This window comes from Heterodontus francisci, chromosome 4, assembly GCF_036365525.1.
Source record: "Heterodontus francisci isolate sHetFra1 chromosome 4, sHetFra1.hap1, whole genome shotgun sequence".
NCBI classification, from domain to species: Eukaryota; Metazoa; Chordata; class Chondrichthyes; order Heterodontiformes; family Heterodontidae; genus Heterodontus; species Heterodontus francisci.
Window position 1 is genome coordinate 107,897,587 of NC_090374.1, and position 14,196 is coordinate 107,911,782.

Sequence of the window (14,196 nt, forward strand, 5' to 3'; positions counted from 1 at the left end):
ACTCTCATTGATAAAAGTATTGACTGTTTCACCCTGTTTCTGGACTCTTTTGTTGAATCTTGCTCTTTCCAAAATCTTATTACTCTGCAATTTGAAATAAGAATCAAAAGCTTTTAAAACTTTGTCGAATTTGGCAGATCCCTTATTATGACCTTAACTGGCAATTACATCATCTGCTATAGCCCCAATAGAATACAACAGTGTAGCCACTTGCTCTGCTTCAGACTGACTGTCTAACTTAAATGCAATTCTGTATCTGTGAAACCTTTTTCTCCATAATACCCAGTTTTGAATCTGATTGAGCCCTTCTTGAGTTTGGAAACTCTCCAGCAATCCCAATTTTTGATCCATGTTTCTTTATTTTATAGAGTGTTCCCCTTTAAGAAACTTGTTTTTCAGGCTAGCTTGCTTTAATGGAGTGTCACAGGTGCTGTTGAGTGTTCCCTGCTGTTTTAATAGACTGTTCTAGGGTTTTCCACTTTCTTTGACAACTTCAGTTTATTTGTTTTTCTTCAGGCTTGGCTGCCTTAATGGAGCCCTGCTGTGTTTGGGGGATTTCCTGCATTTTTTGGCAGTTCGCAGGGGTTTCCCACTTTTTGCCCTCGTGTTCAGCCCATGAAGGATTGGGTTTTACCAGTTTTTCTTTCCTAACCCGCTACCTTCAGAAAATTACTTTAAGCCCTTCAAAGGCTTTTAATGCAATTCCTCGACCTTTGGCACTATTACACACCTGATCATTGGAATTGATTTGCAGGCAGCCACACTTCTGTTCTGTGGAGCAGCCTATCACTCACCACAGCTGCGAAGCTTTCCTCAGCCTCTTCTTGAAATCTGCAGTTTTTTGATGCTTTCCTCCAGGTCAGGCTTTTTCAGCTAGTTGCTTCAAATTTTTCTTCAGGGTGTACGATTGTAAGAATGTCTGTTGTTCTCGATCCCACCTCTGCCACCATGTTATATGTTGGTTCAGTATGCTGCCACCTTATTTAGTCTAGCCAGAGAGATTCTTGGTCTGTAGTAGGTAAATATTAATCTTAATTTCATTATAACTATTTACACTCCACTCTAGCCTGTGTGACTCCTCCAAAGGCCATGCTGCATCTATGCTGTAGTCTCTCTTGCATATGATCTCTTACAACATCATCGTAGGATGTATTGTTTACACTCTCTCACATTAACCCTTTCAGACCATTATACTACAAGTAGCATCCTGCATTATGGGCCTTGTCCTTCCTTATGAGAAACTCAATTTTGAAACAAAAAAGGCCGCCAGCCTTGCTAGTCCAGGTTTACTGTCAGCATTTATGCTGTCATTATTAAATCGGGTATAAGGAACCATTGTTTGTGATGGAATTTAAGGCTTTTTTTTTGTTTCTTACAGCTGATCTCAAGATTACCAACTTTAACTGCACTTTGCAACCTGCACACCGACAAGCTCCAGGCATTCAAGCTGTTGCACCCAGAGACAGCCAACAGCCTGTTTCCTCCCCTCTATAAGGAGCTTTTTAACCCAGACTCTTCGGCCATCCCCAAGTGACGGTGGTGGCTGGCACGTGCCACTGTGCTTGAAATGAAGCTCTCTTCAGACAAAGACACAAGACGTGTAAATTCGAGACTTCTAAATGAAAAAAAATCACTACTGCAACACTAGGAATGTCCTGCACTTAAATAGATTCTTTTTCACTGCTACCGATTAAAGAATGTAAATACGGCACCTGACCCGAAGCTTTGTGGAACTGGTCAGAAAATGTACAAAAGTTAAGTCATTCGACATTTATCTGTTTTGGGGGTAAGTTTTAACAATCAGATGCTGGTTAATGCTGTTTTATAACTTGAACAGTGATTTCACAGTATTATTCCTTCTATTTGTGACTTGGATATAATTTAAGAGAATTTGGCCTACTAGACTTAACTGTTTCTGTGTGTATTTTCTTCATTTCTTTTGTTGGCTCTTAGAATTTTATTTTTGATGTATTTGAGGATTTGATGTTTCCATTATATAAGTATGAAAATATATATTGGGGAAAAGATGTCAGAGAAAAAAGATATAAACAAAAGCCTTGTCTGGATTGTTGAGAAATTGAGTGTGGATTCTAGTACATTATATGTAAAGAGGGTTTTAGGGATTTGTTGCTTGTAAATGTAAATTCTAGATTTTAAAAAAGCACTAGTTTTCCACATTAAACTATATTTTTATGTATAAAGTTGCACAGAATGACCAAACTCAAAACAAAAAAGGTAGTATTTGGCCTTTTAGCTGCAGTGATGACTACTACCAAGTCATTTCTGCTCCAAAACCTTTAATGCTTTTTTAAAGTAACAGTTTGTGTTTCAGACAGAAGCTGGTATTAAAGTGATGCTGATCTACAAGAAAATGCATTTAGCATGTATTTTTATCACTTCCGTGGCAGAGCTGTCATTCAGTGAGGGCAGTCAATATTATCACCCCATTCATACTTTGGTATTACAGTTCCGTCTCACGGTTTTGCATACTTTTATTCTCAACATTGTACTATATTAAAACACCGAGCATTGTTTGATTCATTGACCTACTTAGGCTAAACTCCAAACCCTGCATTTTAAATTCTCTTCTAAATATTTCAATTTATTTCAGCTTTTTCTTTTTAGAACTGCCAATGCTCTTAACCTAATTCTAATTTCAACCACCAAAATGATTGTTTTAGAAAAAGAAATTGCTGTATCTTACAACAGGGTTTCAATTGGAAATGGACTTTGGTTAATGTGACTCCTGAATTAAGGATTTGCTTATTCCTCAGCAAAGAGGGGCCATTTTTCTTTCTAAATGTAATGTAGCCATCAGCAAACAGACAAAAAGTGGTCTTATGCATCACTGGATAAAGCCTTTTTCTTAGCTCCATGTCCTTTACCAAATTCATTATTGGAAAGAGAAAGAGAGTAGGATTATAAATTCAATTCTGATATTTACTCTACTGACGATGGAAGTTTATTGAAAATCTAGTAACCTTAAACACTAACATCTGTATATCAAACTGGTCCAAAACTAGCTAGGTAGCATCCCTACATTTCCTAGCTTTAAATTTGAATATTAGACTTTGTGATGATCTGCAAGAAGGTTTGTGTATAACACAATGAGTTATTTGCAGTCCTTTATGTTTGTGAGATCAACAACATATACATTTTGAAGGATAACTGATTATTATCTCGGCAGAAAAGTTATTCCAGCATTCATTGCTGCATTTTAATTCTGGTTACAAATTTGATATTCGCACCTTCTAGCAAATCAACAACTAGTAGGGTTTAGGGTTTAATTTTCCACAGTTGAAGAGAGAGCTGCAAACGTGAAGATAATGTCTGATTGGCACCTTCCAGAGCAGCTGCAATGTAGCGAAACTTCCTTTGAAATAAAATTGCTTTTATTTATAAACACCAATAATCAGACAGATGGCAGAACTAAAAACGAGAGGGAGAGAAAATGATTACAGTTTAATCAATAAAACTTATAACGCAAGTGACCCTGATGGCTCAGTGTGTGAATGCAATGTGCAATGTGCTATTGAGCCTTACAGACTGAGAAGATCTTCGATTCAATCCCTGGTCTTTGCTGAATTAGCTGATCTCAGCCTGAACAGCAGTGGGTTTTCTGCAAACCCTCAGCATTCTTGCATCTAAGCGGGTTAAAAAAAATAGTCAGTGATGCCTGCTGAAAAGCACACATACTGTTGAGTGAGGAAACGGCCAGGCTTGATAGCGATACCTACCATGCACTAATAATCTGCTAACACTCACTGCATAGGCAAAAGGATAAAGAATGACCACTTAGGCGAGTTACTGGAGAGCAGCCCCAGCACCTTCAGGAGAGATGGGAAGAAAATTAGAGGGCTAAAACCTCTAGAATCCAGATAATCTCCCCATTATCATTATTGGGGACAAATTATCTTTTTAAAAAACTACTGAATGAATTTAAGAATAGAATTGGAGGGAAGCTCGTCATCCGCTTATTCAATTGGCCTCCATGCTCATCACTTTTGTGTCAACATTCATGTGGGTGATAGGGAAGTGCTAGGTTGAAACAATACATGGCTGTTGCTTTGCTGGAATAATGTCATCCACATGGTGCAGAAATGCATGCAGACCCAATGTTGTACCATGGCATTTGAAGCTAACTGTTTCTTGGATCTTGCTATCTTGCCTTCTTAATATGACAAGAAAACCCACTCTCATCTTTGCAAAAGTGCATTGTGCTCTCAATATATCTCTTTTTCTATTTATTCTTTTCTCGCCTGGAGTGAAAGGAAGCTTACAAATTGTGTTACAATCCTGAAATTTCTAGATGCATTTCATTTGACATGTCCTCTGTCTAAAATGAGCTAAGAATTAATTGGACATTTCTTGGTGTACAATCACGTACTACAAGCTTGGCAGTTCTACCTGAGTTTCAAGGCACTTTTCCAAGCCAGTTTATGATGTTTTAATTCCTGTATGAGACCTTTGTTTTGCTCACAGTGGAACCAACTCCTCACAGTGCTGGATGCCAACCATTCTTTACTTTCTGCTGTCTCACTTTATTGTTCAAGGAACCTTCTCTGTTGTCTCTATTCTGTATTCAAACTAACCTTTCCCTGTTAATGTATTATCACAGGAAATCAGTCTGATTTCAAAATTAGAATTCCAAGCATAGTTTTAGAAAGCTGATGGATGTCCTAGACTCCAACCAGTAGCAACCAATGAAGCATTTAAACGGCTGAATTTTGTGGTGCCAGCGGGGCTCTCAGCACTGGGCTGAAAAGGTGGGGGGGACTCCCGCCTCAGCTGTTTGGAGCCCCTCGGCGTATTTCTACTGCGCCAAGCCAATTAACAGCCTGCCACTGGGATCCCTGACCCTTTTAAAATGGAGATCCCACCTCCTAGAGCTGCTGGCCAATCAGGGCCGACAGCTCAGTAGTATTGGTGGCAGCACCAGGAGCGATGGCCACTGCCAGTACTACACCTGAGCTTGGACCCAGCCCCAGCACTGGAGACCTGGACCTGAAGTAAGTGAGGCAGGGTTGCTGGGACCAGTCTAGTAGTGGAGGCGGGGAGGCTGGTGGGTGTTCAGGGAGATTGTTTGCTGGTGGGGACTCTCCGTGGGCCACAGATTGCCCATGGAGGAGGGACCCCTACTCCCACCTCCAACCCAAGTCAGCAGGGAGGTTGCCTCATTTTACTGGGTGACCTCCCCATGTGGCGGAGGCCACAATGCTGGCAATGGGGGAAGAGGTCCTTAAGTGGATTTTGATAGTTCTCTTAAGTGCCTCTATTAGCCTCTGGGTCTTCAGCCTATCCCGCCTCTGACAAAATTGCGGCGTTTTGGGAGGGCGATGGGCCACCCACACAGAAATCCACCCCCATCAGGTCCTTCCTGTTATGCCTGCAAGATAAATCTATCATTATAGTTAATAGTAAAACTGAATTGGGGGTGCAGGGAGGAATAAAAAAGGTAGCTGCCTGTACTGTATTGTCAGTGTGCTGTTAGTATTAAATGAGGATAGTAGACTTTGGGTCAAAGTAACAGGAGTTTATTTACAGGGGTCTTCTCTCTAAGGTATCCACATGAACACTGAGCAAAAACGAGGTTCAGACTCGTGACATCACATCCCTACGATGATGCTTAAGGTCTATATACATAATCTACCCAGCAACAGCTTATGTACATTATACTACACAACCCAGCTAATTTTACCTTTATAGCCACTCCAGGCGCTGCTTCACAAACCACTGACCACCTCCAGGCGCGTATCCATTGTCTCTCGAGATAAGGAGGCCCAAAAGAAGAAGAAAGAAGAAAATTTCCCTTTTGACAGCGGCCACTCAAACATTTTGACAAATGAAAGACGGGCTGAAAATATGTGGCTTTCCACTGCTGGAATTTAAAAAGGCTGGTGCCCATGCATAAAGCACTTCTGATTGCACATGCTTAAAATGGAAGGGAGCTGAGGGGGATATCAGCTCATTAGCACATATGTGAGTCGACTGATGTGCACATGCATGATCAGTCCTAGTTTCTGCAGGATGGTCATGCCATCATTTCAGTGGCTGATAGTACCAGTCCATTTTTCTAAAGACCCATCTGTCAGTTTCTGTTTTCATTCTTTGTCACTATTGGTATTCTACATATAATTCCACAGAACTTCTGCAATTCCAAATTAGTGCTGCAGGCTATTTCAAAAACATTTTATTAGAATTTGACTCCTTCAATGAGGACAAGGATAGCAGCTTTGCTCTGAGTTTTTAAATCCAAATTTGCACTAGTAGGAAGATGGAAAAATTGCAACCAGTGATTTCAACTGTTCCAGACTTCAATATAATTAATTCAAATAGCCATCAAATCAAGTTAAAGAGCCCTTACTGTTTGTAAAATGTGTGATCGGAACACTAAGCTTTGAACACTGAACACTAATCCATCGGCACTGTGGCTACAACATCTTAAATGGGGACAAGAAAAACAATCAGGAGGTTTTAAAATTTTAATTCTACTGAGTTCAACATACTGAGAATTGGTGCGGCCCTTATTCTTTTAGTTAAGCTTGATTTCCTACCATTTCCGTGCAGCTCAGTTACTGTAAAACTTTTTTTATTTTGAGATTTAAATTCTATCGTTTGAAAAAAACAATGGTTGGGGGAAGAATTGTTCTAGTAGCAACATGATAAATGTATTCTTTCTGAATGTACTTACAGTATTGCTACACATAGCAACTGGAGCAGTTCTGCCCTCAGTGGAGCAGCTGTGTTGTCGCAGAGCTAAGCTTGATTATCAGAGCAGCCCAGTGTAAATTCTCCACTTTACGATATTGCTGCCAGTACCAACTTCATCCCTCAAAAGATGCAAAATCCACTTTAACATGAAATTTATTATTATTTTAAGATGGTTTTTTACCACAAAAAATATTTAAAATGAGTAACAGAAGCACAACCAGTAGTGTAATGCACTTTTTTTTATTCAGACCTTTTATTTTAAATACTGATTGCAACTTGTTTCATTATGAAGAAACCTACACAGGCAATATTTGATTATAACACAGAAGGGGGAGAAAAAACAAACAAAACATTCTGGTAGCAAAACAAAAACCCAAACTTATATGCCTGGAAATGATCCCTTTACCATAGCAATGCAATCTTCTGACAATTCATAGCCCCCCGCCCCCCCCCCCCCCACCCCGGATCAGCACCTTGGTAACTCTGAGGCGGCACCAAGGTAGCACAACAGGAGGTTGAAGGTGCGATCAATTTAAAGGATTTTAAATGAACACCTACAAAAAATGACAAGAATGCTGTCCTCCTGGGTCAAAGGCTTGCCGTGGTGCCAGGATCTCCTGGAGACTGATGTCTTCGACAGTGCTGAAACTGCCCTGGTAAAGTTGGCACCTCCATTGAGTTCCTGCTGGTTGGGCCTCAGTAGGACTCTCACTGGTGAGACATTGAAGGCTGCCAGTCACCTTTGCAATGATCCGTGTTGTGTCAAACTCGCACTTCCGGAACACGCCCGCCGTCCCCAATCGGACAGCGAACTCAGAGGCAGCGTGCTACTTGGCTGCCTCCCATAAGATTTTGCAAGCGGGCACACTGCTGCAACAAGCAGGGTCAAGCTTGAAAATGGTTCCGAAGCTCTCAAGTTTTCTAAGTGCAGCAGATTCTTGCCAAGGGCCTCATATATGTAGGCTCCCTGCAGGAAGCATAAGGTTGAAAAATGGCCCACTTGCAAGATGTTTCAGTCAGTTTCTTAGAAACAGAAATTAGTTTCAATAGAAACAGTGATATAGGCTGGAATTTTACAGCACCCCCCCCCCCCCAAAAAGCGGGCTGGTGGTGGCGGTGGGGTGTAAAATGGAGTGAGAGGCTCAGGGGGCCCTTTCCAACCTGCTCCCACCTTCACCGCCATCTTATGCGGGGCGGTGGTGGGAAATGGCCTGCCCGACACAGGCCAATCAAGGCCCTTAAGTAGACAATTGATGGCCACTTGAGGGCCTCCGCCCACCTCCAAAAAGATTTTACCGTTGGCAAGCGGGCGGCCGAGGCCTGAGAAAAGCGACCTGACAAAAGTAGGTGACCTTCTGACGGCCTTGGGGGGAGGGGACTCCTGATAGTGCACTCTGTGCCCAATGGAGGGCCACCCCTGATGCCCCAACCATCCCCAGGGCCTGATTGATCACCCCCGGCGAGGCCCCAAAAACCTACTTTTTATGTGGGGTGTCCTTCCTCCATCTTGAAGCTCCTGGTGGTGCTGCTGGGAATAAGAGCTGCCAGCCAATCAGCTGAGCCAATCAATTAGGTGAGACTTCCTGTCTTAATGAGGTGGAAGTCCCGCCTAAGACCAATTAAGGGCCTGGGGACCGTAAAATCCAATCTGGATCCCCAGGCCCGGTGGACTTTTCAGTCGGGGTTCGGTGGACAGCTCCCGTCCAACAAGTAAAAAAATTCCGGCCATAGATTCGGAATTTATGCCAGAATTTTAAACTGCTGATAGTGAATCAGCAGCCCATTTTACATCTCTCCCAATTTTTTTATTTCCAACAACTTCAATGGAAATAAGAATCAGGTGTAAAACAGGATGCTGATTCACTACTGCCCATTTTACACTAACGCACAAAGTCAGCATCTACCCCAGTGACTATTTTTGATGATCAGTAAGCTTTAATGCATAGCAACCTGTAAATCTTCTCTGAAACCCTGCCCTGGAGATGAAAGTGTAACGACTTGGTTTAAAAGTATTTTTTTATTTTGCCATTTTTGCCAGTAGATGGTGGCAGAACTCTAGCAACAAAATTAACCAGCAGCAAACTGATTGTTTTAACTTTCTTACATATAGAACCAAAATACATCAATAATGGCAGTGATGCAAAGTCCGAACAAAAAATAAGCATTCAAGCCTGTTTTGATATATAAATCTGTCACAACCTGTGCTTAAATATTTACAATTTTTTGACATACATCAGATACATTTTGATATATTTGTCACAGTTACACTTAGCATCTATTGGGAGGAGAAATATTTTTGTAACAATAGTTTAACTTTCTTCTTACTGAGACAGTAGGAAATTTGTAAATTGCTGAACTATGTTAAAGGGAAAATATATTTTGTTTTCAGATCATTTAACATAAAAGTGAGAGTTTTCTTTGTTCCCCTTGCAAAGCTCTTAGCACTTAATTGTATAATTCTGATATTGTGGGGTAAAATTGTAAATATATTTATGGGGGGGTGGGTGCATGCAATGTGATTTTCTCTTGCCTCCAGTGGTTTGTATATATCTGTACGAGAGCATGGCTACATTTTATAGATCATTGTTCTGTACATTTTGAAGTTCTCTCTTTTCAAAATGTCTCCCTACGTTGAATTTTATAGAGATTTACAGCCATTTTGTATGAACGCAGGTCCAAATTTTTTTGTACAAGTTGTGAACTTCAAGGGGCTGGGTGGATCGGTGCATTTCACAAGCCGTCCCTTCGCTTCAAACTAATAGAATGAAAGTCTCTTCAAACTGGTGGTTGTAGGATTGCACGTAGAATAAATCACAGTAGTTTAAAACCAGCTCATATCAACTGTGAGTCCTTCATCCAAAACTCCCCACCATTCCTATTAATAATGATAAAGGGAGATAGAAATGGCAAACCGATGAAGTGGGGATTTTTAATGGCTTTGAATTGCAGACCTCTAGGTATATCCTTAAAGCATTTGAAATGTGAAACAGTGAAGAATCTCTATTGACACTTCTCTTGGAGCATCAAACACTTTATTTTTGAGATAATTCATGCTTGTACTTTTAGTTTGTAATTTTAAAATCTGGTGTGTGTGAGTGTAGAGGGCTCAAACAAAATTAGTCTCACACTCAGCATTAGGCTGGGGCTCCAGCATGTTATAATTAAACTTTACAAATTAATGCATGTTGGTAATGTTCTGGTTAATTGTACACATTGGCAGTTGAGATGTGTGAGCAGTGTGCCTCACATTGGTGAGGGAAAGTTGTATTTTGGTGTGCTAGTATTATAAAATCATGAAGCCATTTTTAAAGAACTGGTTTACAATTCATTAGACGTAGTGTACAGAGAAAATTTTCCCCCATGGTGATTGGCTCAGCTTTTTTAGCAGATGCACAAAAGCAGTGGGGGTAATTGTGACTTGGGTATTAGTGTAAAACAGGCAATATTGATTCAGCCGCTGTTATGCATTTCTCCCAATTTTCGTTTTCATTGAAGTAAAAGGAAGTGAAAATGAAAAGAGTGTATAATAAGCAGCTGAGTCAATATCGTCCATTTTTCCCTATTGCCCAAAGTCACAATTACCCCCAGCCATATGGTGACATCACTTGTAGCTGCACCCAGGCTTATATGGATACCCCCGATACACATCTCAACCTGTCTACTTTTGGGTGGTATAATTATATGACCTAAAGTGAACAGCTGGATACTGTCATTAGGTGAAGAGAGAAGAAATATTTTATTCCTTATTACCAACATCAAACAACCTAGCCTCAAGCATTAACAACATACTAATAAATTCTAGGTATCTTCATTTCTTAATCTGTGTATTGAATATGAATACTGCAGAATCACTTATATCTGCTGAGACAAAAAATTACTATCTGACCAGAGACAGCATGTAGTACAAGAATATTAATAGTCTTTATTTATTATATATTATATAAATGAACTGGAAGAAAATTAACAACTTTGCTACAGCTTTGAGTTGAAGCAGAAGCAAATATTGGCTTTTTGTCTTTTTTTGGCCCAGTAGCTCTGAGTATCCAATGTTAAAGTTAGTCATTGTTTTAAACTGAAATTATTTAGAAGTACCCTTATGTGTAGCACACATGACCATTAGCACTTGAAAAATAGATGCACTTTTTTTTACTCATCCAGGCCCTCAGACTTTTATTTTGTGATTTGTTAATGTGAGCTTTGCTAATGCAGTGGGTCATAAGACAACACTAGATAGAGGTGAACAATTTGAATTATTGCCTATCCCTCACAGATCTATGTATAGGATTATCTGACCATTACATACAGAATTCCATATAGCTTACGTACACATGGCAATTAGGAAACAGCAGCATGTATGTCATAGGATTCCTCAAATAAACAAGGTAGTTCAAGCTAGAATTTGAACAATTTGGTCTGGTTGCAGTTTTACTGTGGGGTTGAGGAGCTTCATTTGACTACATTTTATGTTTTAAGGTATTGAACCAAGAAGCAGCAATCTTTAATGTTTAATTTACCTAATGTGTCCCAGTAGTTCAAACAAGTTAATTCTGACTGAGAATAATAGAAGTTCTTAAAGTTGTAAAGTGTTTATAATGATAGAGAAGACATTGGAATTCATGATGATTTAGAGGAATAGGTATGAACTTGTTGTTTGTACAGTGCTTTAGACCTTGTTTGCCACCAATGGTCTTGTAAAATGAATCCTTCCTTGGCTAAACCGGGAGCAGCAATGCAATACGCATTTTATTTTTGAAAGTAGCCACCCTGATTAATTAAATATTGCATGATATGGCATAAATGTTGTGGCAGTTAGCTAGCACAGAATGCTGTTTCTTTTTGCAGTATCCTACTGTGTCACCAGGAACATTACATTTTTAAAGATTATTTTAATTGAAGTTACTATTTACTTGAAGCAAAAAGCAAGTTCTCGCTGTCCCCTAAATAACATGCCCACTTAGCTCATCTGTAAAAATGCCACCTTGCAGCAGCGCTTGACAAGTGTGATGAATTACTGGCCAGTTTTACATTGCTGACGTCATTTCAGATGCACAGTGAAGTAAAACTGACAGTATAACCTGGGAGTCAGATCCAGCTGGAAACTGCACTCGGGTAGGAGGAGGTATGAGAGCATATCCAGGGTGGAGGCTGACATAGCCTGAGCTTCACAGTGCCTGCACTATAACTGCACTGCAGTGCAAAGCCAAATTTTGAAAGTTTTGAGGTGATCCATCTAGGAAATGTTTTAAACTTAATTTTGAATCCTTTCAATTTAATGCTGAGCCACTTGCCGTTGGCTCTCTTCTACGATCAGACATTTGATTGATAAGGTGAAGCACAAAGCTCAACACATGCATGCATGACTACACTGTGCTCATATGTCACTGGGAAGGGAACGACAAAGGAGGTGGCAATGTAACTCCTACATCACACTCACATCTCTGACTCCTTAAAATTGTGAACGAAGCACTGTGCTCACAGAAGTATCTCACCTAACCACACGTCAGTAAATAGCAAAAAGAACACAATCAGACCATGCACCATTACAGGTGTACAAAATCTTTTAAAGGTGTTATGGTTAAAATTGTTTCGTGGCTTGATTCTAAGTGTATAAATAAGAGAATGCGTCTTTTTTGGATTTAACGTAATAATCCTGTTAATGACAATCACTGCTGGATGCAGTTATTGCACTGTTAGCCACTCAGGGATCTTGGTCAGTAGAACGTCAGAGGAAAGGTTTGGAATGCACAACTCTGAGGTGAAAAAATTCCCCAGACAAGGCTTTCAGTTCTGAGACATTAGGAATATTGGCTGAATTTTCAGATATACTGTATTGTTTTGCTCACTGGAAATCCTTCAAAACAACTGAATGTATCTTTAGAGAGAAAAAATATGATTATTGGAAATCCAAAAGAAAAAAGAAAAAACTGACAATCCGAAATGTTTCAAGTGGAGCTTTTCATCAGCAATGTTAACCTACCTTCCCTTTTAGTTCGTTACTGGCCCATGGTGTACTTTCAGAATTTTCTGAATCTATCTTTATTTTTGAGACCTTAAATAATGAAAAATTACATAAGAGTTATTAGGGCTGATTTTCCTGAATTTTTGCCCCAGTGAATGCACATACACTGGTTCCATCTCACCTGAGATGTTATATGCTTAATACTAATCCTCAGTCATATCAATAGAAAGCCCATAGTGGCACACTTATCAACGAAGAGTTATCTATTGATTAGTTTCAGCTTGATGAAGACAGAGTTCATATTCCAAAATCCCATGTTTCGATTTAGAATCTTGTCGGTTTCTTCCAGGGATTAACTTTTAGGACTATTGAGGGAAAATTCCTGTGCCACCAAATTTACTTATATTGTTTTACTAATTTCACATAATTTAAACAAAAAGATGCTGGAAATACTCAGCAGGTCAGGCAACATTTGTGGAGACAGGAAAAGAGTTAACTTTTCAGGTTGATGAACTTTTGTCAGAACTGCTGATGTATTATTTGAATAGCTGAATAGATATGATGAAGAGACTTCAAAACATCCAAATTGAGAAATTCAGAAACAACCACAGCTCTCTAATTCTAATGCTCATACTTCTTAATGTGTAGCACAAGGTAATTGGCAACATTTATAGTGTTCATGTTCGTGTTTGTATTCTGTAAATGGAAATGTCTATACCCCACTACTGTTTAACCTGGCAGGAAGTGTCATACAACCCCAGTCATCTGTGTGAACTGTTTAGATCTGCCTATCCAATCAAGCAGGCGGGACCAATATTTGGTTATTTGAGTTATAAAGAAGAATCGCCCCTACCACACTGCATTCTCAATCTTTTCACACAGTTCAGCACACATGTTTAAAAAAACAAGGGAACTGAAAGAATGGAATAAGTTTATTAATTTGCTTTATTTTGTTCTTGTCCTTGTCAGAATCTGAATTAAACCAGTTCTCATTTTATTAACCTTAATTGATTTTGGTGAGATACAACTGAAATATCTAATTCCAAAGCTTGTTGCAATTGCAAAGAAGGATTTCTCATGTGCAAAACTGGAATTTAGCGAATAATGTTTGCTGTATGTTCTATTGTCTTGTGTGTCATGGATAAAAAGGTTTCTATTGAGGTTTAGAGTTCCAAACATACACTAGATACAGTAGCAATAATCCAAGGCATTTGTTTTGTGAAAATATCTGCTCTGTAATTGCAGAAAACAAGAGGTTTGCTTTGCATGCTGTCACCTTTTACAATATACTAAAACTTTAGTTCTCGTTTTCTGTATATTTGTTGAACTTGTATTTGATAAAAACCGTGGCATCAAATTGCTGCTGCTGCTCTCTATCTATTCTGTTAATAGATCCTATAAATAATACAGGCCAATAGTTCAGATTGGCATTCTGCTTTGTAGTTTTCTTATAAACAAAAACACATTTTCTGAATAATTAAGAGACAGAGCAAGATATATTGATCTGAGTGTGATCAACATTTTTT

The 14,196-nt window shown here is 39.4% G+C and overlaps 1 protein-coding gene across 1 annotated transcript in view; it reads left to right on the forward strand.

Annotated features, from left to right (window-relative positions):
• The window catches only part of rorb (RAR-related orphan receptor B), a 101,626-nt gene extending 100,092 nt beyond the window's left edge, over positions 1-1,534 (forward strand). Inside the window, exon 10 of the mRNA XM_068028870.1 lies at positions 1,379-1,534. Coding sequence (XP_067884971.1) covers positions 1,379-1,534 — 156 coding nt within the window. The remainder of the gene's footprint in view (positions 1-1,378) is intronic.
• The last annotated feature ends 12,662 nt before the right edge of the window (positions 1,535-14,196 follow it).